A 26065-nucleotide genomic window follows, 5' to 3' on the forward strand; every position below is an offset into this window, starting at 1 on the left:
CTAAAAATATTGATACCCTTGACAGGGACAGTATTTTATTGACTATAGAGCATTTAAAGGATGCATTTCTATATATACGAGATGCACAGAGGGATATTTGCACTCTGGCATCAAGAGTAAGTGCGATGTCCATATCTGCCACAAGATGTTTATGGACACGACAGTGGTCAGGTGATGCAGATTCCAAACGGCACAAAGGTGTATTGCCGTATAAAGGAAGAGGAGTTATTTGGGGTCGGTCTATCGGACCTGGTGGCCACGGCAACTGCTGGAAAATCCACCGTTTTTACCCTAAGTCACATCTCTGCTGAAAAAGACACCGTCTTTTCAGCCTCAGTCCTTTCGTCCCTATAAGAGTCATATCTGCCCAGGGATAGAGGAAAGGGAAGAAGACTGCAGCAGGCAGCCCATTCCCAGGAACAGAAGCCTTCCACCGCTTCTGCCAAGCTCTCAGCATGACGCTGGGACCGTACAGGACCCCTGGATCCTACAAGTAGTATCCCAGGGGTACAGATTGGAATGTCGAGACGTTTCCCCCTCGCAGGCTCCTGAAGTCTGCTTTACCAAGGTCTCCCTCCGACAAGGAGGCAGTATGGGAAACAATTCACAAGCTGTATTCCCAGCAGGTGATAATCAAATTACCCCTCCTACAACAAGGAAAGGGGTATTATTCCACACTATATTGTGGTACTGAAGCCAGAAGGCTAGGTGAGACCTATTCTAAATCTAAAAAAATTTGAACACTTACAAAGGTTCAAATCAAGATGGAGTCACTCAGAGCAGTGATAACGAACCAGGAAGAAGGGGACTATATAGTGTCCCGGGACATCAGGGATGCTTACCTCCATGTCCCAAATTTGCCCTTCTCACTAAGGGTACTTCAGGTTCGTGGTACAGAACTGTCACTATCAGTTTCAGACGCTGCCGTTTGGATTGTCCACGGCACCCCGGGTCTTTACCAAGGTAATGGCCGAAATGATGATTCTTCTTCAAGAGGGCCGCAGATTCGGCATTCAGGATTGGATGCTGGTGACCACGGAGGCCAGCCCGAGAGGCTGGGGAGCAGTCACACAAGGAAAAAATTTCCAGGGAGTGTGATCAAGTCTGGAGACTTTTCTCCACATAAATATACTGGAGCTAAGGGTAATTTTATAATGCTCTAAGCTTAGCAAGACCTCTGCTTCAAGGTCAGCCGGTATTGATCCAGTGGGAAAAACATCACGGCAGTCGCCCACGTAAACAGACAGGGCGGCACAAGAAGCAGGAGGGCAATGGCAAAAACTGCAAGGACTTTTCGCTGGGCGGAAAATCATGTGATAGCACTGTCAGCAGTGTTTCATTCTGGGAATGGAAACTGGGAAGCAGACTTCCTCAGCAGGCACGACCTCCACCCGGGAGAGTGGAAACTTCATCGGGAAGTTTTTCCACATGATTGTGAACCGTTGGGAAATACCAAAGGTGGACATGATGGCGTCCCGTCTGAACAAAAAACGGGACAGGTATTGCGCCAGGTCAAGAGACCCTCAGGCAATAGCTGTGGACGTTCTGGTAACACCGTGGGTGTACCAGTCGGTGTATGTGTTCCCTCCTCTGCTTCTCATACCTAAGGTACTGAGAATTATAAGACGTAGAGGAGTAAGAACTATACTCATGGCTCCGGATTGGCCAAGAAGGACTTGGCACCCGGAACTTCAAGAGATGCTCACAGAGGACTTATGGCCTCTGCCGCTAAGAAGGGACTTGCTTCAGAAAGTACCATGTCTGTTCCAAGACTTACCGCAGCTGCGTTTGACGGCATGGCGGTGGAACGCCGGATCCTAAGGGAAAAAGGCATTCCGGAAGAGGTCATTCCTACCCTGGTCAAAGCCAGGAAGGAGGTGACCGCACAACATTATCACCACATGGGGCGAAAATATGTTGCGTGGTGTGAGGCCAGGAAGGCCCCACGAAGAAATTTCAACTCGGTCGATTCCTGCATTTCCTGCAAACAGGAGTGTCTATGGGCCTCAAATTGGGGTCCATTAAGGTTCAAATTTCGGCCCTGTCGACTTTCTTCCAGAAAGAATTGGCTTCAGTTCCTGAAGTCCAGAAGTTTGTCAAGGGAGTATTGCATATACAACCCCCTTTTGTGCCTCCAGTGGCACTGTGGGATCTCAACGTAGTTCTGGGATTCCTCAAATCACATTGGTTTAAAACCAGTCAAATCTGTGGATTTGAAGCATCTCACATGAAAAGTGACCATGCTCTTGGCCCTGGCCTGGGCCAGGCGAGTGTCAAATTGGTGGTTTTTTTCTCAAAAAAGCCCATATCTGTTTGTCCTTTCGGACAGGGCAGAGCTGCGGACTCGTCCCCAGTTCTCTCCCTAAGGTGGTGTCAGTGTTTCACCTGAACCAGCTTATTGTGGTGCCTTGCGCCTACTAGGGACTTGGAGGACTCCAAGTTGCTAGATGTTGTCAGGGCCATGAAAATATAGGTTCCAGGACGGCTGGAGTCAGGAAAACTGACTTGCTGTTATCCTGTATGCACCCAACAAACTGGGTGCTCTTGCTTCTAAGCAGACTATTGCTAGTTGGATGTGTAATACAATTCAGCTTGCACATTCTGTGGCAGGCCTGCCACAGCCAAAATATGTAAATGCCCATTCCACAAGGAAGGTGGGCTCATCTTGGGCGGCTGCCCGAGGGGTCTCGGCTTTACAACTTTGCCGAGCGGCTACTTAGTCAGGGGCAAACACGTTTGTAAAATCCTACAAATTTGATACCCTGGCTAAGGAGGACCTGGAGTTCTCTCATTCGGTGCTGCAGAGTCATCCGCACTCTCCCGCCCGTTTGGGAGCTTTGGTATAATCCCCATGGTCCTTTCAGGAACCCCAGCATCCACTAGGACGATAGAGAAAATAAGAATTTACTTACCGATAATTCTATTTCTCGGAGTCCGTAGTGGATGCTGGGCGCCCATCCCAAGTGCGGATTATCTGCAATACTTGTACATAGTTACAAAAATCGGGTTATTATTGTTGTGAGCCATCTTTTCAGAGGCTCCGCTGTTATCATACTGTTAACTGGGTTCAGATCACAGGTTATACGGTGTGATTGGTGTGGCTGGTATGAGTCTTACCCGGGATTCAAAATCCTTCCTTATTGTGTACGCTCGTCCGGGCACAGTATCCTAACTGAGGCTTGGAGGAGGGTCATAGGGGGAGGAGCCAGTGCACACCACCTGATCCTAAAGCTTTACTTTTTGTGCCCTGTCTCCTGCGGAGCCGCTATTCCCCATGGTCCTTTCAGGAACCCCAGCATCCACTACGGACTCCGAGAAATAGAATTATCGGTAAGTAAATTCTTATTTTCAAGGACGGCTGGAGTCAGAAAATCTGACTCGCTGTTTATACTGTATGCACCCAACAAGCTGGGTGCTCCTGCTTCTAAGCAGACGATTGCTCGTTGGATTTGTAGCACAATTCAACTTGCACATTCTGTGGCAGGCCTGCCACAGCCTAAATCTGTCAAGGCCCATTCCACAAGGAAGGTGGGCTCATCTTGGGCGGCTGCCCGAGGGGTCTCGGCATTACAACTCTGCCGAGCAGCTACGTGGTCAGGGGAGAACACGTTTGTAAAATTCTACAAATTTGATACCCTGGCTAAGGAGGACCTGGAGTTCTCTCATTCGGTGCTGCAGAGTCATCCGCACTCTCCCGCCCGTTTGGGAGCTTTGGTATAATCCCCATGGTCCTGACGGAGTCCCAGCATCCACTAGGACGTCAGAGAAAATAAGATTTTACTTACCGATAATTCTATTTCTCGTAGTCCGTAGTGGATGCTGGGCGCCCATCCCAAGTGCGGATTGTCTGCAATACTTGTACATAGTTATTGTTACAAAAAAATCGGGTTGTTATTGTTGTGAGCCGTCTGTTCAGAGGCTCCTACGTTTGTCATACTGTTAACTGGGTTCAGATCACAAGTTGTACGGTGTGATTGGTGTGGCTGGTATGAGTCTTACCCGGGATTCAAAATCCTTCCTTATTGTGTACGCTCGTCCGGGCACAGTATCCTAACTGAGGCTTGGAGGAGGGTCATAGGGGGAGGAGCCAGTACACACCACCTAGTGGTCAAACTTTTAAATTTTGTGCCCTGTCTCCTGCGGAGCCGCTATTCCCCATGGTCCTGACGGAGTCCCAGCATCCACTACGGACTACGAGAAATAGATTTATCGGTAAGTAAAATCTTATTTTTTCCCCCATAAGAAGAATTAAATGAAGTGTGTGAAGAAGCGTGGGCTTTCCCTGATAAAAGATTGGTAATCTCTAAGAAGTTACTAATGGCGTTCCCTTTCCCGCCAGAGGATAGGTCACGTTGGGAGACACCACCTAGGGTGGATAAAGCGCTCACACGTTTGTCTAAAAAGGTGGCACTACCGTCCCAGGATACGGCCGCCCTCAAGGAACCTGCTGATAGAAAGCAGGAGGCGATCCTGAAGTCTGTATATACACACTCAGGCATTATACTTAGACCAGCTATTGCGTCAGCATGGATGTGCAGTGCTGCCGCTGCGTGGTCAGATTCCCTGTCAGAAAATATTGACACCCTTGACAGGGACACTATTCTGCTAACCATAGAGCATATAAAAGACTCAGTCTTATACATGAAAGATGCACAGCGGGAGATCTGCCGGCTGGCATCTAAAATAAGTGCATTGTCCATCTCTGCTAGGAGAGGCTTATGGACTCGCCAGTGGACAGGGGATGCAGATTCCAAAAGGCACATGGAAGTTTTGCCTTATAAGGGTGAGGAGTTATTCGGGGATGGTCTCTCAGACCTAGTTTCCACAGCAACTGCTGGGAAGTCAGCATTTTTACCCCATGTTCCCTCAGCCTAAAAAGGCGCCGTTTTATCAGGTACAGTCCTTTCGGACTCAGAAAAACAGGCGTGGAAAAGGCGGGTCCTTTCTGTCCAGAGGCAGAGGTAGGGGAAAAAGGCTGCAACAAACAGCAGGTTCCCAGGAGCAAAAGTCCTTCCCCGCTTCTTCCAAGTCCGCCGCATGACGGTGGGGCTCCACAGGCGGAGCCAGGTACGGTGGGGGGCCGCCTCAAAAATTTCAGCGATCAGTGGGCTCGCTCACAGGTGGATCCCTGGATCCTGCAAATAGTATCTCAAGGGTACAAACTGGAATTCGAGGCGTCTCCACCCCACCGGTTCCTAAAATCTGCCTTGCCGACAACTCCCTCAGGCAGGGAGGCTGTGCTAGAGGCAATTCACAAGCTGTATTCCCAGCAGGTGATAGTCAAGGTGCCCCTACTTCAACAAGGACGGGGTTACTATTCCACAATGTTTGTGGTACCGAAACCGGACGGTTCGGTGAGACCCATTTTAAATTTGAAATCCTTGAACACATACATAAAAAAATTCAAGTTCAAGATGGAATCGCTCAGGGCGGTTATTGCAAGCCTGGACGAGGGGGATTACATGGTATCCCTGGACATCAAGGATGCTTACCTGCATGTCCCCATTTACTATCCTCACCAGGAGTACCTCAGATTTGTGGTACAGGATTGCCATTACCAATTCCAGACGCTGCCGTTTGGACTCTCCACGGCACCGAGGGTGTTTACCAAGGTAATGGCGGAAATGATGATACTCCTTCGAAGAAAGGGAGTTTTAATTATCCCGTACTTGGACGATCTCCTAATAAAGGCGAGGTCCAAGGAGCAGTTGTTGGTGGGAGTAGCACTATCTCAGGAGGTGCTACACCAGCACGGTTGGATTCTGAATATTCCAAAATCACAGCTGGTTCCGACGACACGTCTACTGTTCCTGGGTATGATTCTGGATACAGTCCAGAAAAAAGTATTTCTCTCGGAGGAGAAAGCCAAGGAGCTGTCATCTCTAGTCAGAGACCTCCTGAAACCGAAACAGGTATCGGTGCATCACTGCACGCGGGTCCTGGGAAAGATGGTGGCTTCTTACGAAGCAATTCCTTTCGGCAGGTTCCATGCCAGAATCTTTCAGTGGGACCTGTTGGACCAATGGTCCGGATCGCATCTTCAGATGCATCGCCTAATAACCCTGTCTCCAAGAACCAGGGTGTCTCTGCTGTGGTGGCTGCAGAGTGCTCATCTTCTAGAGGGCCGCAGATTCGGCATACAGGACTGGGTCCTGGTGACCACGGATGCCAGCCTTCGAGGCTGGGGGGCAGTCACACAGGGAAGAAACTTCCAAGGACTATGGTCGAGTCAGGAGACTTCCCTACACATAAATATTCTGGAACTAAGGGCCATTTACAATGCCCTAAGTCAGGCAAAATCCCTGCTTCTACACCAGCCGGTACTGATCCAGTCAGACAACATCACGGCAGTCGCCCATGTAAATCGACAGGGCGGCACAAGAAGCAGGATGGCAATGGCAGAAGCCACAAGGATTCTCCGATGGGCGGAAAATCACGTACTAGCACTGTCAGCAGTGTTCATTCCGGGAGTGGACAACTGGGAAGCAGACTTTCTCAGCAGGCACGACCTCCACCCGGGAGAGTGGGGACTTCATCCAGAAGTCTTCACGCTGATTGTAAATCGATGGGAACGGCCACAGGTGGACGTGATGGCGTCCCGCCTAAACAAAAAACTAGAGAGATATTGCGCCAGGTCAAGGGACCCTCAGGCGATAGCTGTGGACGCTCTAGTGACACCGTGGGTGTACCAGTCAGTTTATGTGTTCCCTCCTCTGCCTCTCATACCAAGGGTACTGAGAATAATAAGAAAACGAGAAGTAAGAACTATACTCGTGGTTCCGGATTGGCCAAGACGAGCGTGGTACCCGGAACTTCAAGAGATGATCTCAGAGGAACCATGGCCTCTGCCGCTCAGACAGGACCTGCTGCAGCAGGGGCCCTGTCTGTTCCAAGACTTACCGCGGCTGCGTTTGACGGCATGGCGGTTGAACGCCGGATCCTGAAGGAAAAGGGCATTCCGGAGGAAGTCATTCCTACGCTGATTAAAGCCAGGAAAGATGTGACTGTAAAGCATTATCACCGCATATGGCGGAAATATGTTGCTTGGTGTGAGGCCAAAAAGGCCCCAACAGAGGAATTTCAACTAGGTCGATTTCTGCATTTCCTACAAGCAGGAGTGACTATGGGCCTAAAATTAGGCTCCATTAAGGTACAGATATCGGCTCTGTCGATTTTCTTCCAAAAAGAACTAGCTTCACTACCTGAAGTTCAGACTTTTGTTAAGGGAGTGCTGCATATTCAGCCCCCGTTTGTGCCTCCAGTGGCACCTTGGGATCTCAACGTGGTGTTGAGTTTCTTAAAATCACATTGGTTTGAGCCACTTAAAACCGTGGATCTAAAATATCTCACGTGGAAAGTGGTCATGTTATTGGCCTTGGCTTCAGCCAGGCGTGTGTCAGAATTGGCAGCTTTGTCATGTAAAAGCCCTTATCTGATTTTCCATATGGATAGGGCGGAATTGAGGACTCGTCCCCAGTTTCTCCCTAAGGTGGTATCAGCTTTTCACTTGAACCAACCTATTGTGGTGCCTGCGGCTACTAGGGACTTGGAGGATTCCAAGTTGCTGGACGTAGTCAGGGCCTTGAAAATTTATGTTTCCAGGACGGCTGGAGTCAGGAAAACTGACTCGCTATTTATCCTGTATGCACCCAACAAGCTGGGTGCTCCTGCTTCTAAGCAGACTATTGCTCGCTGGATTTGTAGCACAATTCAGCTGGCGCATTCTGCGGCTGAACTGCCGCATCCTAAATCAGTAAAAGCCCATTCCACAAGGAAGGTGGGCTCATCTTGGGCGGCTGCCCGAGGGGTCTCGGCTTTACAAAAATGCCGAGCTGCAACTTGGTCAGGGGCAAACACGTTTGCAAAATTCTACAAATTTGATACCCTGGCTGAGGAGGACCTTGAGTTCTCTCATTCGGTGCTGCAGAGTCATCCGCACTCTCCCGCCCGTTTGGGAGCTTTGGTATAATCCCCATGGTCCTTTCGGAGTTCCCAGCATCCACTAGGACGTCAGAGAAAATAAGATTTTACTCACCGGTAAATCTATTTCTCGTAGTCCGTAGTGGATGCTGGGCGCCCATCCCAAGTGCGGATTGTCTGCAATACTTGTACATAGTTATTGTTAACTAAAGGGTTATTGTTGAGCCATCTGTTGAGAGGCTCAGTTGTTTTCATACTGTTAAACTGGGTATAGTGTCACGGGTTATACGGTGTGATTGGTGTGGCTGGTAAGAGTCTTACCCGGGATTCAAAATCCTTCCTTGTAATGTCAGCTCGTCCGGGCAGTGTCCTAACTGAGGCTTGGAGGGGGGTCATAGTGGGAGGAGCCAGTGCACACCAGGTGACCTAAAAGCTTTCTTTAGTTGTGCCCAGTCTCCTGCGGAGCCGCTATTCCCCATGATCCTTTCGGAGTTCCCAGCATCCACTACGGACTACGAGAAATAGATTTACCGGTGAGTAAAATCTTATTATATACTGTCACCTAAATTACTATCAAAGACTCAACAAACATGGCCGCCAAGTGATGAACATAAAGACGTCAGAATGTAAAAGCTATGTGACATAAAATGGTGGATGATCAGTCTCTGAGGAAACTGGTGACTGTTCCTGGACGTGTGAGGAGGTTATAACGTGATGGTACCGGAGTCTCATACTGTCTTATGTGACCTCTGGAGAATACCACTAGGACTTCTTATGTGACCTGTGGGGAATACCACTAGGACTTCATATGTGACATGTGGGGAATACCACTAGGACTTCATATGTGACCTGTGGGGAATACCACTAGGACTTCATATGTGACCTGTGGGGAATACCACTAGGACTTCATATGTGACCTGTGGGGAATACCACTAGGACTACTTTTTTTTTTTTTTTTTTTTTTTAAACATATCTTTATTGGGTTTTCTCTCAGGTTAACAACAATTGTGGCATGAAAGATGAGAGACAGATATAAAACATCAAAGAGGACGTCATCATATAGTATTCGTTGCCACCACATGAGTCTGACCCAGTGTACTCACAGCAAAAAGATATGAAGAACACTGTAAAATATAACACGTGTGTATATAGGACAGATGACAGGAAATAAAAAATTCAGTAATTTAAAACTGTAGCCTTCTTTTCAAGTGTACATATCCACCTGTGTGGCAAGTAAGTGTCTCTCCCTCATAGAAACATAGCATAAAACTTAACAAGAACATAGGGTGTGGATGGAGTGGGGGGGGGGGGGGGGGGGGGGGTTGTAGAGATGACAAAAATAAATTCAGCAAAGAGGACATTGATCAAGGTGAAAAGATGTTGTAGCAATTATATAAATACAGTAGGACAGAGTAGAGGAGGGAAAGGGTGTAGGGGGACAGGTGGAGTATTTTTATCCACTGAAATAACTAAAATTAGTATCTGTATTACACAAGATCTGCTAGACGTTTATAATGCCACACCACTAGGACTTCTTATGTGATCTGTGGGTAATACCACTAGGACTTCTTATGTGACCTGTGGGGAATACCACTAGGACTTCTTATGTGACCTGTGGGGAATACCAATGGGACTTCTTATGTGACCTGTGGGGAATACCACTAGGACTTCTTGTGTGACCTGTGGGGAATACCACTAGGACTTCTTATGTGACCTGTGGGGAATACCAATGGGACTACTTATGTGACCTGTGGGGAATACCACTAGGACTTCTTATGTGACCTGTGGGGAATACCACTAGGACTTCTTGTGTGACCTGTGGGGAATACCACTAGGACTTCTTATGTGACCTGTGGGGAATACCAATGGGACTACTTATGTGACCTGTGGGGAATACCATTAGGACTTCTTATGTGACCTGTGGGGAATACCACTAGGACTTCTTGTGTGACCTGTGGGGAATACCAATAGGACTACTTGTGTGACCTGTGGGGAATACCAATAGACGTCTTATGTGACCTGTGGGGAATACCACTAGGACTTCTTGTGTGACCTGTGGGGAATACCACTAGGACTTCTTGTGTGACCTGTGGGGAATACCAATAGGACTTCTTGTGTGACCTGTGGGGAATACCACTAGGACTTCTTGTGTGACCTGTGGGGAATACCACTAGGACTTCTTATGTGACCTGTGGGGAATACCAATAGGACTACCTGTGTGACCTGTGGGAAGTACCACTAGGACTTCTTATGTGACCTGTGGGGAATACCACTAGGACTTCTTGTGTGACCTGTGGGGAATACCAATATGACTTCTTATGTAACCTGTGTGGAATACCAATAGGACTTCTTATGTGACCTGTGGGGAATACCACTAGGACTTCTTATGTGACCTGTAGGGAATACCACTAGGACTTCATATGTGACCTGTGGGGAATACCAATAGGACTTCTTGTGTGACCTGTGGGGAATACCAATAGGACTTCTTATGTGACCTGTGGGGAATACCAATAGGACTTCTTATGTGACCTGTGGGGAATACCAATAGGACTTCTTATGTGACCTGTGGGGAATACCACTAGGACTTCTTATGTGACCTGTGGGGAATACCAATAGGACTTCTTATGTGACCTGTGGGGAATACCACTAGGACTTCTTATGTCACCTGTGGGGAATACCACTAGGACTTTTTATGTGACCTGTGGGGAATACCACTAGGACTTCCTGTGTGACCTGTGGGGAATACCACTAGGACTTCTTATGTGACCTGTGGGGAATACCACTAGGACTTCTTGTGTGACCTGTGGGGAATACCAATAGGACTACCTGTGTGACCTGTGGTAAGTACCACTAGGACTTCTTATGTGACCTGTGGGGAATACCACTAGGACTTCTTATGTGACCTGTGGGGAATACCACTAGGACTTCTTATGTGACCTGTGGGGAATACTGTGACCGGAGAGACTAACCAGCCACACGTGTAATGGCGGCCATGGCACTGAAGGGGTTAACCCCTAGTGCCCGCCGCCATCATGGGGACAATGGGCGCTTGGCGCCAATTTTAAATGTATAGGGCGCTAGGCGCCAGGTGTTTAAAATGTTTACAAATGTAATATATATATTGTGCTATGAGGCACTACAGTGCCTGGGTATGTGGAGCTTGTGCAGGGCACAGGCTCAGTGTATATTTAAAGGGAAACACGTGTTTAAATGAAATGTATTTAAAGGAAAAATGCAGTTACTATAGCTGTCTGAATAATCATCTCCTGTCAGTAGGAAGTGGAATGCTAATGGCCCTGTCCTAGCAGAGAGGTGTGAATGACAAAACCTTTTGATGTGTAAGTTCCTTAGAGAAAGATGCTAATCACGGGGTCTATGGGCTTGGAACCTGTTTCATGTACCTGATTTAATTGATATACGAACCCTGAATGGCAGATGCAGGAAGGAAGACTGTTTGTTTGTATTGTAGCCTTTCCTGTTGTAATCTCAAACACTGGGTTTGCCTGGAGATGTGAATGAGACAGAAACATTTGTATTTTGAAGCTATGTGATATATTTATCAATAGTGAATGTTAATCTGATACCAAACGTTGTCTGTGTCACAGGAAGGAGGATATTGTTTTATTGCACTTATCTCCTTTTGAAATGTAATTTATTTATTGGTATTTTGTAAAATAACCTGATTGGTTGGAGAAGACAGGGAGGGCTTACCCCCCTGTGGTACTGTGTGGAAAATTGACATAAAAAGAAGGCCTGCGTGCCCCCAGATTGTAGTTGTACCATCTTTATTCTGCTGGAACATCTTGCTGTATGCTGTTGCCCCTAGCAATAGGGATGAGTCTTTTTTAAGGCTATTATTGAGCAAATAAACATCTGCCTCAAGAAGATTGCTTCATCTTGTGACCTACAGGGTTATGCCAAACATAGCCCCGTCCTCCGGCTGTCCAGGAAAGCACCTAGCGTCTCCAAGTTCCGCCTTCCGCCAGCTACCGGTAGAGGCCTAGCAAGTGGCTAGTGGGGATTCGTCAACACCACAAAGGTGTGGTAAGGCAGTGCGTTGGCACATACAGAGAAGAACCGTGGTTCCAAACGCCACGGCAGGTTAGGAGTTTTGTGGTGGCAGCATAAACCCGCCCACAGCGCTGTGGGTGGAGTCAGTAACAGGCGGTTACTGACGGTAAGCGGGAATCCCCTATGTATTCAGGTCCCGTGTGACCTAACCCTCCATTCTGTGCACAGGAGATAGGACGCGAAAGCGGCGACTGCTTTCGTACGGGACCGTCCTGTCACAAATACCAATAGGACTTCTTATGTGACCTGTGGGGAATACCACTAGGACTTCTTATGTGACCTGTGGGGAATACCACTAGGACTTCTTATGTGACCTGTGGGGAATACCAATAGGACTACTTGTGTGACCTGTGGGAAGTACCACTAGGACTTCTTATGTGACCTGTGGGGAATACCACTAGGACTTCTTATGTGACCTGTGGGGAATACCATTAGGACTTCTTATGTGACCTGTGGGGAATACCAATAGGACTTCTTGTGTGACCTGTGGGGAATACCACTAGGACTTCTTGTGTGACCTGTGGGGAATACCAATAGGACTACTTGTGTGACCTGTGGGGAATACCAATAGGACTTATGTGACCCGTGGGGAATACCACTAGGACTTCTTATGTGACCTGTGGGGAATACCACTAGGACTTCTTGTGTGACCTGTGGGGAATACCAATAGGACTTCTTGTGTGACCTGTGGGGAATACCAATAGGACTTCCTATGTGACCTGTGGGAAGTACCACTAGGACTTCTTATGTGACCTGTGGGGAATACCACTAGGACTTCTTATGTGACCTGTGGGGAGAACCACTAGGACTTCTTATGTGACCTGTGGGGAGTACCACTAGGACTTCTAGTGTGACCTGTGGGGAATACCACTAGGACTTCTTGTGTGACCTGTGGGGAATACCACTAGGACTTCTTGTGTGATCTGTGGGGAATACCACTAGGACTTCTTGTGTGACCTGTGGGGAATACCACTAGGACTTCTTGTGTGACCTGTGGGGAATACCACTAGGACTTCTTGTGTGACCTGTGGGGAATACCACTAGGACTTCTTGTGTGACCAGTGGGGAATACCACTAGGACTTCTTATGTGACCTGTGGGGAGTACCACCAGGATGACTTATGTGACCTGTGGGGAATACCACTAGGACTTCTTATGTGACCTGTGGGGAATACCACTAGGACTTCTTATGTGACCTGTGGAGAATACCACTTGGACTTCATATGTGACCTGTGGGGAGTACCAACAGGACTACTTATGTGACCTGTGGGGAATACCACCAGGACTTCTTATGTGACCTGTGGGGAATACCACTAGGACTTCTTATGTGACCTGTGGGGAATACCACCAGGACTTCTTATGTGACCTGTGGGCAATACCAATAGGACTTCTTATGTGACCCGTGGGGAATACCACTAGGACTTCTTGTGTGATCTGTGGGGAATACCACTAGGACTTCTTGTGTGACCTGTGGGGAATACCAATAGGACTACTTGTGTGACCTGTGGGAAGTACCACTAGGACTTCTTGTGTGACCTGTGGAAAGTACCACTAGGACTTCTTATGTGACTTGTGGGAAGTACCACTAGGACTTCTTATGTGACCTGTGGGGAATACCACTAGGACTTCTTATGTGACCTGTGGGGAGAACCACTAGGACTTCTTATGTGACCTGTGGGGAGTACCACTAGGACTTCTTGTGTGACCTGTGGGGAATACCACTAGGACTTCTTGTGTGACCTGTGGGGAATACCACTAGGACTTCTTGTGTGATCTGTGGGGAATACCACTAGGACTTCTTGTGTGACCTGTGGGGAATACCACTAGGACTTCTTGTGTGACCTGTGGGGAATACCACTAGGACTTCTTGTGTGACCTGTGGGGAATACCACTAGGACTTCTTGTGTGACCAGTGGGGAATACCACTAGGACTTTCTTATGTGACCTGTGGGGAGTACCACCAGGATGACTTATGTGACCTGTGGGGAATACCACTAGGACTTCTTATGTGACCTGTGGAGAATACCACTAGGACTTCTTATGTGACCTGTGGGGAATACCACTAGGACTTCTTATGTGACCTGTGGGGAATACCACCAGGACTTCTTATGTGACCTGTGGGGAATACCACTAGGACTTCTTATGTGACCTGTGGGGAATACCACTAGGACTTCTTATGTGACCTGTGGGGAATACCACCAGGACTTCTTATGTGACCTGTGGGGAATACCAATAGGACTTCTTATATGACCTGTGGGGAATACCACTAGGACTTCTTATGTGACCTGTGGGGAATACCAATAGGACTTCTTATGTGACCTGTGGGGAATACCACTAGGACTTCTCATGTGTCCTGTGGGGAAAACCACTAGGACTACTTATGTGACCTGTGGGGAATACCACCAGGACTACTTATGTGACCTGTGGGGAAATCCACTAGGACTTCTTATGTGACCTGTGGGGAATACCACTAGGACTTCTTATGTGACCTGTGGGGAATACCACTAGGACTTCTTATGTGACCTGTGGGGAGTACCACCAGGACTACTTATGTGACCTGTGGGGAATACCACCAGGACTACTTATGTGACCTGTGGGGAATACCACTAGGACTTCTTATGTGACCTGTGGGGAATACCACTAGGACTTCTTATGTGACCTGTTGGGAATACCAATAGGACTTCTTATGTGACCTGTGTGGAATACCAATAGGACTTCTTATGTGACCTGTGGGGAATACCTATAGGACTTCTTGTGTGACCTGTGGGGAATACCAATAGGACTTCTTATGTGACCTGTGGGGAATACCACTAGGACTTCTTGTGTGACCTGTGGGGAATACCACTAGGACTTCTTATGTGACCTGTGGGGAATACCACTAGGACTTCTTATGTGACCTGTGGGGAATACCAATAGGACTTCTTATGTGACCTGTGGGGAATACCACTAGGACTACTTGTGTGACCTGTGGGGAATACCACTAGGACTTCTTGTGTGACCTGTGGGGAGTACCACTAGGACTTCTTATGTGACCTGTGGGGAATACCACTAGGACTTCTTGTGTGACCTGTGGGGAATACCACTAGGACTTCTTATGTGACCTGTGGGGAATACCACTAGGACTTCTTATGTGACCTGTGGGGAATACCACTAGGACTTCTTATGTGACCTGTGGGGAATACCAATAGGACTTCTTCTGTGACCTGTGGGGAATACCACTAGGACTTCTTATGTGACCTGTGGGGAAAACCACTAGGACTTCTTATGTGACCTGTGGGGAATACCAATAGGACTTCTTATGTGACCTGTGGGGAATACCACTAGGACTTCTTATGTGACCTGTGGGGAATACCACTAGGACTTCTTATGTGACCTGTGGGGAATACCAATAGGACTTCTTATGTGACCTGTGGGGAATACCACTAGGACTTCTTATGTGACCTGTGGGGAATACCAATAGGACTTCTTATGTGACCTGTGGGGAGAACCACTAGGACTTCTTATGTGACCTGTGGGGAGTACCACTAGGACTTCTTGTGTGACCTGTGGGGAATACCACTAGGACTTCTTATGTGACCTGTTGGGAATACCAATAGGACTTCTTATGTGACCTGTGGGGAATACCAATAGGACTTCTTATGTGACCTGTGGGGAATACCAATAGGACTTCTTATGTGACCTGTGGGGAATACCAATAGGACTTCTTGTGTGACCTGTGGGGAATACCAATAGGACTTCTTATGTGACCTGTGGGGAATACCACTAGGACTTCTTGTGTGACCTGTGGGGAATACCACTAGGACTTCTTATGTGACCTGTGGGGAATACCACTAGGACTTCTTATGTGACCTGTGGGGAATACCACTAGGACTTCTTATGTGACCTGTGGGGAATACCACTAGGACTACTTGTGTGACCTGTGGGGAATACCACTAGGACTTCTTGTGTGACCTGTGGGGAGTACCACTAGGACTTCTTATGTGACCTGTGGGGAATACCACTAGGACTTCTTGTGTGACCTGTGGGGAATACCACTAGGACTTCTTATGTGACCTGTGGGGAATACCACTAGGACTTCTTATGTGACCTGTGGGGAATACCACTAGGACTTCTTATGTGACCTGTGGGGAATACCACTAGGACTTCTTCTGTGACCTGTGGGGAATACCACTAGGACTTCTTATGTGACCTGTGGGGAAAACCACTAGGACTTCTTATGTGACCTGTGGGGAATACCACTAGGACTTCTTATGTGACCTGTGGGGAATACCACTAGGACTTCTTATGTGACCTGTTGGGAATACCAATAGGACTTCTTATGTGACCTGTGGGGAATACCAATAGGACTTCTTATGTGACCTGTGGGGAATACCACTAGGACTTCTTATGTGACCTGTGGGGAATACCAATAGGACTTCTTATGTGACCTGTGGGGAATACCACTAGGACTTCTTATGTGACCTGTGGGGAATACCACTAGGACTTCTTATGTGACCTGTGGGGAATACCAATAGGACTTCTTATGTGACCTGTGGGGAGAACCACTAGGACTTCTTATGTGACCTGTGGGGAGTACCACTAGGACTTCTTGTGTGACCTGTGGGGAATACCACTAGGACTTCTTATGTGACCTGTTGGGAATACCAATAGGACTTCTTATGTGACCTGTGGGGAATACCAATAGGACTTCTTATGTGACCTGTGGGGAATACCAATAGGACTTCTTATGTGACCTGTGGGGAATACCACTAGGACTTCTTGTGTGACCTGTGGGGAATACCAGTAGGACTTCTTGTGTGACCTGTGGGGAATACCACTAGGACTTCTTATGTGACCTGTGGGGAATACCAATAGGACTTCTTATGTGACCTGTGGGGAATACCACTAGGACTACTTGTGTGACCTGTGGGGAATACCACTAGGACTTCTTGTGTGACCTGTGGGGAGTACCACTAGGACTTCTTATGTGACCTGTGGGGAATACCACTAGGACTTCTTATGTGACCTGTGGGGAATACCACTAGGACTTCTTGTGTAACCTGTGGGGAATACCACTAGGACTTCTTATGTGACCTGTGGGGAATACCACTAGGACTTCTTATGTGACCTGTGGGGAATACCACTAGGACTTCTTATGTGACCTGTGGGGAATACCAATAGGACTTCTTCTGTGACCTGTGGGTAATACCACTAGGACTTCTTATGTGACCTGTGGGGAAAACCACTAGGACTTCTTATGTGACCTGTGGGGAATACCAATAGGACTTCTTATGTGACCTGTGGGGAATACCAATAGGACTTCTTATGTGACCTGTGGGGAATACCACTAGGACTTCTTATGTGACCTGTGGGGAATACCAATAGGACTTCTTATGTGACCTGTGGGGAATACCACTAGGACTTCTTATGTGACCTGTGGGGAATACCACTAGGACTTCTTATGTGACCTGTGGGGAATACCAATAGGACTTCTTATGTGACCTGTGGGGAGAACCACTAGGACTTCTTATGTGACCTGTGGGGAGTACCACTAGGACTTCTTGTGTGACCTGTGGGGAATACCACTAGGACTTCTTATGTGACCTGTGGGGAGAACCACTAGGACTTCTTATGTGACCTGTGGGGAGTACCACTAGGACTTCTTGTGTGACCTGTGGGGAATACCACTAGGACTTCCTGTGTGACCTGTGGGGAATACCACTAGGACTTCTTGTGTGATCTGTGGGGAATACCACTAGGACTTCTTGTGTGACCTGTGGGGAATACCACTAGGACTTCTTGTGTGACCTGTGGGGAATACCACTAGGACTTCTTGTGTGACCTGTGGGGAATACCACTAGGACTGCTTGTGTGACCTGTGGGGAATACCACTAGGACTTCTTATGTGACCTGTGGGGAGTACCACCAGGATGACTTATGTGACCTGTGGGGAATACCACTAGGACTTCTTATGTGACCTGTGGAGAATACCACTAGGACTTCATATGTGACCTGTGGGGAATACCACTAGGACTACTTGTGTGACCTGTGGGGAATACCACTAGGACTACTTGTGTGACCTGTGGGGAAAACCACTAGGACTTCTTATGTGACCTGTGGGGAATACCAATAGGACTTCTTATGTGACCTGTGGGGAATGCCAATAGGACTTCTTATGTGACCTGTGGGGAATACCACTAGGACTTCTTATGTGACCTGTTGGGAATACCAATAGGACTTCTTATGTGACCTGTGGGGAATACCAATAGGACTTCTTATGTGACCTGTGGGGAATACCACTAGGACTTCTTATGTGACCTGTGGGGAATACCAATAGGACTTCTTATGTGACCTGTGGGGAATACCACTAGGACTTCTTATGTGACCTGTGGGGAATACCACTAGGACTTCTTATGTGACCTGTGGGGAATACCAATAGGACTTCTTATGTGACCTGTGGGGAGAACCACTAGGACTTCTTATGTGACCTGTGGGGAGTACCACTAGGACTTCTTGTGTGACCTGTGGGGAATACCACTAGGACTTCTTATGTGACCTGTGGGGAGAACCACTAGGACTTCTTATGTGACCTGTGGGGAGTACCACTAGGACTTCTTGTGTGACCTGTGGGGAATACCACTAGGACTTCCTGTGTGACCTGTGGGGAATACCACTAGGACTTCTTGTGTGATCTGTGGGGAATACCACTAGGACTTCTTGTGTGACCTGTGGGGAATACCACTAGGACTTCTTGTGTGACCTGTGGGGAATACCACTAGGACTTCTTGTGTGACCTGTGGGGAATACCACTAGGACTGCTTGTGTGACCTGTGGGGAATACCACTAGGACTTCTTATGTGACCTGTGGGGAGTACCACCAGGATGACTTATGTGACCTGTGGGGAATACCACTAGGACTTCTTATGTGACCTGTGGAGAATACCACTAGGACTTCATATGTGACCTGTGGGGAATACCACTAGGACTACTTGTGTGACCTGTGGGGAATACCACTAGGACTACTTGTGTGACCTGTGGGGAATACCACTAGGACCCCTTACCACAGGCAGCAGCCTTCATGTATGTGCCGGAACACTCTGCAGCACGCTTGTTCACCTCATTGTTCTTCTGACCACAAGTACAAGTCTCTTATGTTTATCTTCTTCCTCCCGACAGGTGGTGTATGATCGCGTGAAAGGCAGAGCTCTGGTTCTCTACAGTGAGACTGAATTTGCCCAGGCAGCTGTAAAAGCGACCAAGAGGAGGAAGATCTCTGGGAGTAAGGTTAAGGTGCGCAGTGACCGCCGTGATAAGTGCTTCAGCGTTCCACTCCTATTCTATACTTCTCTAAACGTCTGGCCGGTGGCGGCTGCTACATAAGCTTTTCTGTAGTCTGACGTGAAGCATTTTGTAGCCGAGCGCCAGCGTCTCTGAGCTTCTAGGTGACGGCTGTACTGATGATCCACCCAGCTGTACAGGAGCATTCCTTCTTTATATAGGTCCACAACCTAAATACGTCGTCATTTTCAGGACATTGCGCTGTGATCTGACATACATACAGTGTTCTCTTGTCTCTGCCCCTTAATGCAAGTCGTTCTCCCCTTCTGAGTGTTCCCTCACGCCCTATAGTTCCTTTCCCTCCTGGTGAAATCCCTCGCCTGTCAGTACTCGCAGCCGGCAGGGGCTCCGGGTGTGTCATGCAGATCAGTTATTGGCATATTCTTCTTTCTATTTTAAAGGTGGACTTTGCAAACCAAGGGGGGCAGCTGGCTTTCTGTAGCTCCATGGGACTTAGCATACAGGAAATCTATGACCTAGTAGAGGACAGGTAAGTGGTCGCCAGTTATCACTGCGTCATGAGTTTTTAATATACTTGCATGAGAGTGTATGAATGTGGGATGGGATGAGGTATACAGGAATAATTATATAGCAGCGGGGCAGCTGTCACCCGGTGTACAGTAAGAACCATCTCTCTGATATCACACATCAGATCAGGTAGACATGGGGTATGAGAGTGTATGAATGTGGGATGGGATGAGGTATACAGGAATAATTATATAGCAGCGGGGCAGCTGTCACCCGGTGTACAGTAAGAACCATCTCTCTAATATCACACATCAGATCAGGTAGACAATGGGGTATGAGAGTGTATGAATGTGGGATGGGATGAGGTATACAGGAATAATTATATAGCAGCGGGGCAGCTGTCACCGGGTGTACAGTAAGAACCATCTCTTTGATATCACACATCAGATCAGTTAGACATGGGGTATGAGAGTGTATGAATGTGGGATGGGATGAGGTATACAGGAATAATTATATAGCAGCGGGGCAGCTGTCACCGGGTGTACAGTAAGAACCATCTCTTTGATATCACACATCAGATCAGTTAGACATGGGGTATGAGAGTGTATGAATGTGGGATGGGATGAGGTATACAGGAATAATTATATAGCAGCGGGGCAGCTGTCACCCGGTGTACAGTAAGAACCATCTCTCTGATATCACACATCAGATCAGGTAGACATGGGGTATGAGAGTGTATGAATGTGGGATGGGATGAGGTATACAGGAATAATTATATAGCAGCGGGGCAGCTGTCACCCGGTGTACAGTAAGAACCATCTCTCTAATATCACACATCAGATCAGGTAGACAATGGGGTATGAGAGTGTATGAATGTGGGATGGGATGAGGTATACAGGAATAATTATATAGCAGCGGGGCAGCTGTCACCGGGTGTACAGTAAGAACCATCTCTTTGATATCACACATCAGATCAGTTAGACATGGGGTATGAGAGTGTATGAATGTGGGATGGGATGAGGTATACAGGAATAATTATATAGCAGCGGGGCAGCTGTCACCGGGTGTACAGTAAGAACCATCTCTTTGATATCACACATCAGATCAGTTAGACATGGGGTATGAGAGTGTATGAATGTGGGATGGGATGAGGTATACAGGAATAATTATATAGCAGCGGGGCAGCTGTCACCCGGTGTACAGTAAGAACCATCTCTCTGATATCACACATCAGATCAGGTAGACATGGGGTATGAGAGTGTATGAATGTGGGATGGGATGGGGTATACAGGAATAATTATATAGCAGCGGGGCAGCTGTCACCCGGTGTGTAGTAAGAACCATCTCTCTGATATCACACATCAGATCAGGTAGACATGGGGTATGAGAGTGTATGAATGTGGGATGGGATGGGGTATACAGGAATAATTATATAGCAGCGGGGCAGCTGTCACCCGGTGTACAGTAAGAACCATCTCTCTAATATCACACATCAGATCAGGTAGACATGGGGTATGAGAGTGTATGAATGTGGGATGGGATGAGGTATACAGGAATAATTATATAGCAGCGGGGCAGCTGTCACCCGGTGTACAGTAAGAACCATCTCTCTGATATCACACATCAGATCAGGTAGACAATGGGGTATGAGAGTGTATGAATGTGGGATGGGATGGGGTATACAGGAATAATTATATAGCAGCGGGGCAGCTGTCACCCGGTGTACAGTAAGAACCATCTCTCTGATATCACACATCAAATCAGGTAGACATGGGGTATGAGAGTGTATGAATGTGGGATGGGATGGGGTATACAGGAATAATTATATAGCAGCGGGGCAGCTGTCACCCGATGTACAGTAAGAACCATCTCTCTGATATCACACATCAGATCAGGTAGACATGGGGTATGAGAGTGTATGAATGTGGGATGGGATGAGGTATACAGGAATAAATAGATATATCACAGTCATACAGTATTTAGTAATTAATTATCTGGTTCATTACACAGATAGCGGAGCGTTGTGCATGTGGCTGGAGGGGTGTCCTGTTTCCCATGGAGTAGAATTCACGTCGGCAGCTGCTGAAGTATCCAATCCGGATGTTAGGATTGCCGTTGTCGTAGGAGGAGGAGTTACTACTTTTAAAAGTCATCCCAGCGCAAAATGTTTAGTTGCTCTCTTAGGAATCTAAGTGCTGTCCTTAAGTTTTGTTCTCTTGGGGGCAAATTACCTGACCAGAAACAGGTGCTGCAGCATTTGATTTACCGATGGACGCAATACCGACAGTTATAATCTCGACACCCATTGACCGACAGTCAAAATACCGACATTCATTATGCAGACTTTTTCAAAATGCTGACATAGTCAGAATACCTAACTTCGAAATGCCAACATGTCAAAATGCCGACATGAGGAATATTGCGAGCCGTGCAAGGGGAGGTGGTACACTTAGACCCAGACAAATTCATGTTGGTATTTTGACATGTCAGCATTTTGAACATGTCTGTATTTTGACTGTAGGCCAATGGAATTATGACCGTCGGTAATCCGTACTGACCCCGCAGGGAATGCCGGTTAAGGACGTGTGATTATGCTCTTGCCGGTAATTGGTAATGAAAATTGTAATCCTTCTATTATGCGTTTCAAATTAACATTTTACACATTTGTGTTTCCTATGTATGTTCCATGTGTGTAATAAATCTCCCATGTGTAACACAAGCGGCTGCCTATTTATTTCCATGTCTCTGATGTAGAAAGAATATACAATAGTAATTTCTTGCGCTCATAAACAATTGATGCTGCCAAACAGGGAATGATAGGATTCCACCGTCCTGAATATAGGATTTTAAATACCTACCGGTAAATCCTTTTCTCCTTCATCCACTAGGGGCCACTGGAGCGTAGTTACAATGGGGAAATAGTAGGCAGTAATTGGGAGCTGGCACTTTAAAACTCTCACACTGTGGCTAGCTCCTCCCCTACTATCTCCCCTACAACCCAGTCTTAGTTAGTGCCCAAGGGAGCTGGTTCACTTGGGTTTAGCTGAAGAAATTTTTCTTTTATTATTTTATTTTTCTTTCTTCCACACACAGACTGACAGCTCTGCCACTGCCAGTCTGCACCGCGGGAGCTGCCGGCGGGGTCCCATCGCAGCTGCGTGCGGCTCGGGATGGGCCCCGGCTGAGGGAGACACTGAGCTCTCCTGAGCTGGCCGGACACCGCTGCGTGCGGCGCGCGTCGGGGGCCGCACCACCAGCAGAAGATTACGGCAGCGGTAAGTAACAGTGGCCGGACACCGCTGCGTGCGGCTCGGGATGGGCCCCGGCTGAGGGAGACACTGAGCTCTCCTGAGTTGGCCGGACACCGCTGCGTGCGGCGCGTGTCGGGGCCGCTCTGTCTGCAAGTGGTGAGTAAACACCCCCCCTTCACATTGATGTATGACTTATATATTACATTACACATTTACTGGTGCAATGTGCTCTAAGTAATATGTTTATTCCTTCAGTGTGCCACTGTATGATCTCATGTGTCTGGAGTGGGTCAGATTATAACCAGAGGCGCCTTTTCTGGTTTAAATTTGGCGCCTTTAAGGGGGGGGGGGGGGGGGGGGGCGGAGCTTCAGTGCGCTATGCACAGCGCCCGCTCTGTACTGCGGCTCAGCGCTCCCCACCCGCGACACACATTTCCGGCGGGGGATGCAGGCCACTCACCGACGGGTTCGTTTAAAATTTTGCGCCAGAGCGGGGGGCGGAGCTAACTCCTGCTCGTTACAGCGAGCGCTCCCCGCGACCCGGCCGCTGCACGCTTTGCCGGCAGGGGATACAGGGCGCTCACCGCTCCGGGTAAACTACAGGCTCCCGCGCTGTACAGCGGGCTCAGCGCCCCGCTCCCCAGCCACTGCATTCCCGCTCTGTACAGCGGACTCCCTGCTCCCCGCACGCATTGCCGGAGGGGGATACAGGGCGCTCACCGCTTCGTGGAACTGAAGCGGGTTAGTTAAGTTTTGGGGGCCGACCTAATTCCGCTCTGCACAGCGGGCTCCCTGCTCCACGGCCACTTCACGCATTGCTGGAGGGAGAGTCAGGGAGCTTACTGCTTCATTTAATGTTTGAACTTTGCTCAGCGGGCTCCCCGCTCCCCAGCACACACACACATGGATTACAGCCTGCTCTATATCGGGCTCATGAATGCATCATCCTTATAAAGAGTTTTTATAGCTTGGTGGCCATAATAGCGGAGCATATTATGCATAGGAACCCAGGTTCACATATCACCCTCTACCATTGGCTTAATTATGTATATATATATGTAAATATGTGGGTATATATATATATATATATATATATATATATATGTATGGGTGTGTGTGTGTGTGTGTGTGTGTGTGTGTGTGTGTATATATGTGTGTGTGTATATATATATATATATATATATATATATATATATATATATAGGTAGGTATATATACGGTTACACTACCATATATAGTGGAAATGTTTTTTATTATAAGACAGACATGGTTTCACATTAGCTCCGCCTTGCCACATAACTTTTCCCCCCCGGCTTTTCTCGCAGACTGCACGCCATTTTGGGAAACCAGCGGAGCCTCCGAGAAACATGTATTGCGTCTTCCTAATTTAGCAGTACTCTACATATAGGGCAGGTGTTACCTTCCCTTTATTATTCCTTGGTTTCGCTTAATAATAATAATACTGGTAGTAATTTGGGGAATGTGTGTGGCATCAGACAAACTGTCGCTGTAGCGGGTATCTGAAGGAGAGCTCCTATAGTCTAGTGGCTAAGACTCCTGTCCCACAGCGCAGCGCTACTGGTTCAGGTCTCCGCTGCTCCAGAAAGTTTATTTGCATCGTGTCGGTCACTACACATTATAGCGCAGACCTTACATAGGGCTGTGTTTATTTAACCCACCTTTTCTCCTTTCGTTTGTCTCACCTGGGATAGTCAAGGAATTCCCTCTTAGGTGTGAAGTATGCGGTGGAGCCATCTGCTTAGCCCTCCACGCACCTGCAGGACACTCCTGTTTGAACAGCTCAGATTATGCAGGTAATGTCACTATTAACCAGAGACCTTGTACGTCATTTCACCTCTCCAGGTTTCTAAAAGAGCCTTGCTAACCTTCCATGTTACACACCTCAGCAGTGGAAAGGCCTCTCCGGGAGGAGGAGAAAGATGTCCTGGATACTGATGAGGTCCGTTTTCTGTGGAGTCTGAACCAGTGTCTCAGAATATCCAGGTGCATTATACAGCAGTTCGTCTGATACTGCAGGTAAAGGAGGCGGACACGTCAAGTCCATCAGGGTTCGATGACGAAATGACAGCGACTGGTCCAGTTTCGGATGAGCTGGACAGGCTCCGGTAGGCGGCCGGCAGACACCCGAATACACAATTTCAGGTATCAAACAATGTTTGTTTCTCTGACGTCCTAGTGGATGCTGGGGACTCCGAAAGGACCATGGGGAATAGCGGCTCCGCAGGAGACTGGGCACAAAAGTAAAAGCTTTAGGACTACCTGGTGTGCACTGGCTCCTCCCCCTATGACCCTCCTCCAAGCCCCAGTTAGATTTTTGTGCCCGAACGAGAAGGGTGCACACTAGGTGGCTCTCCTGAGCTGCTTAGTGAAAAGTTTAGTTTTAGGTTTTTTATTTTCAGTGAGACCTGCTGGCAACAGGCTCACTGCATCGAGGGACTAAGGGGAGAAAAAGCGAACTCACCTGCGTGCAGAGTGGATTGGGCTTCTTAGGCTACTGGACATTAGCTCCAGAGGGACGATCACAGGCCCAGCCATGGAGGGGTCCCAGAGCCGCGCCGCCGGCCCCCTTACAGAGCCAGAAGACTGAAGAGGTCCGGAAAATCGGCGGCAGAAGACGTCCTGTCTTCAATAAGGTAGCGCACAGCACCGCAGCTGTGCGCCATTGCTCTCAGCACACTTCACACTCCGGTCACTGAGGGTGCAGGGCGCTGGGGGGGGGCGCCCTGAGACGCAATAAAAACACCTTATATGGCAAAAAAATACATCACATATAGCTCCTGGGCTATATGGATGCATTTAACCCCTGCCAATTTTTCCTTAAAAAAGCGGGAGAAAGGCCGCCGAGAAGGGGGCGGAGCCTATCTCCTCAGCACACTGGCGCCATTTTTCCTCACAGCTCCGTTGGAGGGAAGCTCCCTGACTCTCCCCTGCAGTCCTGCACTACAGAAACAGGGTAAAACAAGAGAGGGGGGGCACTAATTTGGCAGATAAATCTATACAGCAGCTATATAAGGGAAA

At 48.0% G+C, this 26065-nt stretch overlaps 1 protein-coding gene across 1 annotated transcript in view; it reads left to right on the plus strand.

The window, feature by feature from the left end:
* Positions 1-22494, plus strand: part of LOC134966849 (uncharacterized) — a 188840-nt gene extending 166346 nt beyond the window's left edge. Inside the window, exons 24-26 of the mRNA XM_063943893.1 lie at positions 19146-19259; positions 19709-19797; positions 21786-22494. Of these exons, the coding sequence (XP_063799963.1) occupies positions 19146-19259; positions 19709-19797; positions 21786-21789 (207 nt within the window). The 3' untranslated portion in view covers positions 21790-22494. The remainder of the gene's footprint in view (positions 1-19145; positions 19260-19708; positions 19798-21785) is intronic.
* Positions 22495-26065: the final 3571 nt, after the last annotated feature.

The sequence above is a fragment of the Pseudophryne corroboree genome, chromosome 10, assembly GCF_028390025.1.
Source record: "Pseudophryne corroboree isolate aPseCor3 chromosome 10, aPseCor3.hap2, whole genome shotgun sequence".
Classification (NCBI taxonomy): Eukaryota; Metazoa; Chordata; class Amphibia; order Anura; family Myobatrachidae; genus Pseudophryne; species Pseudophryne corroboree.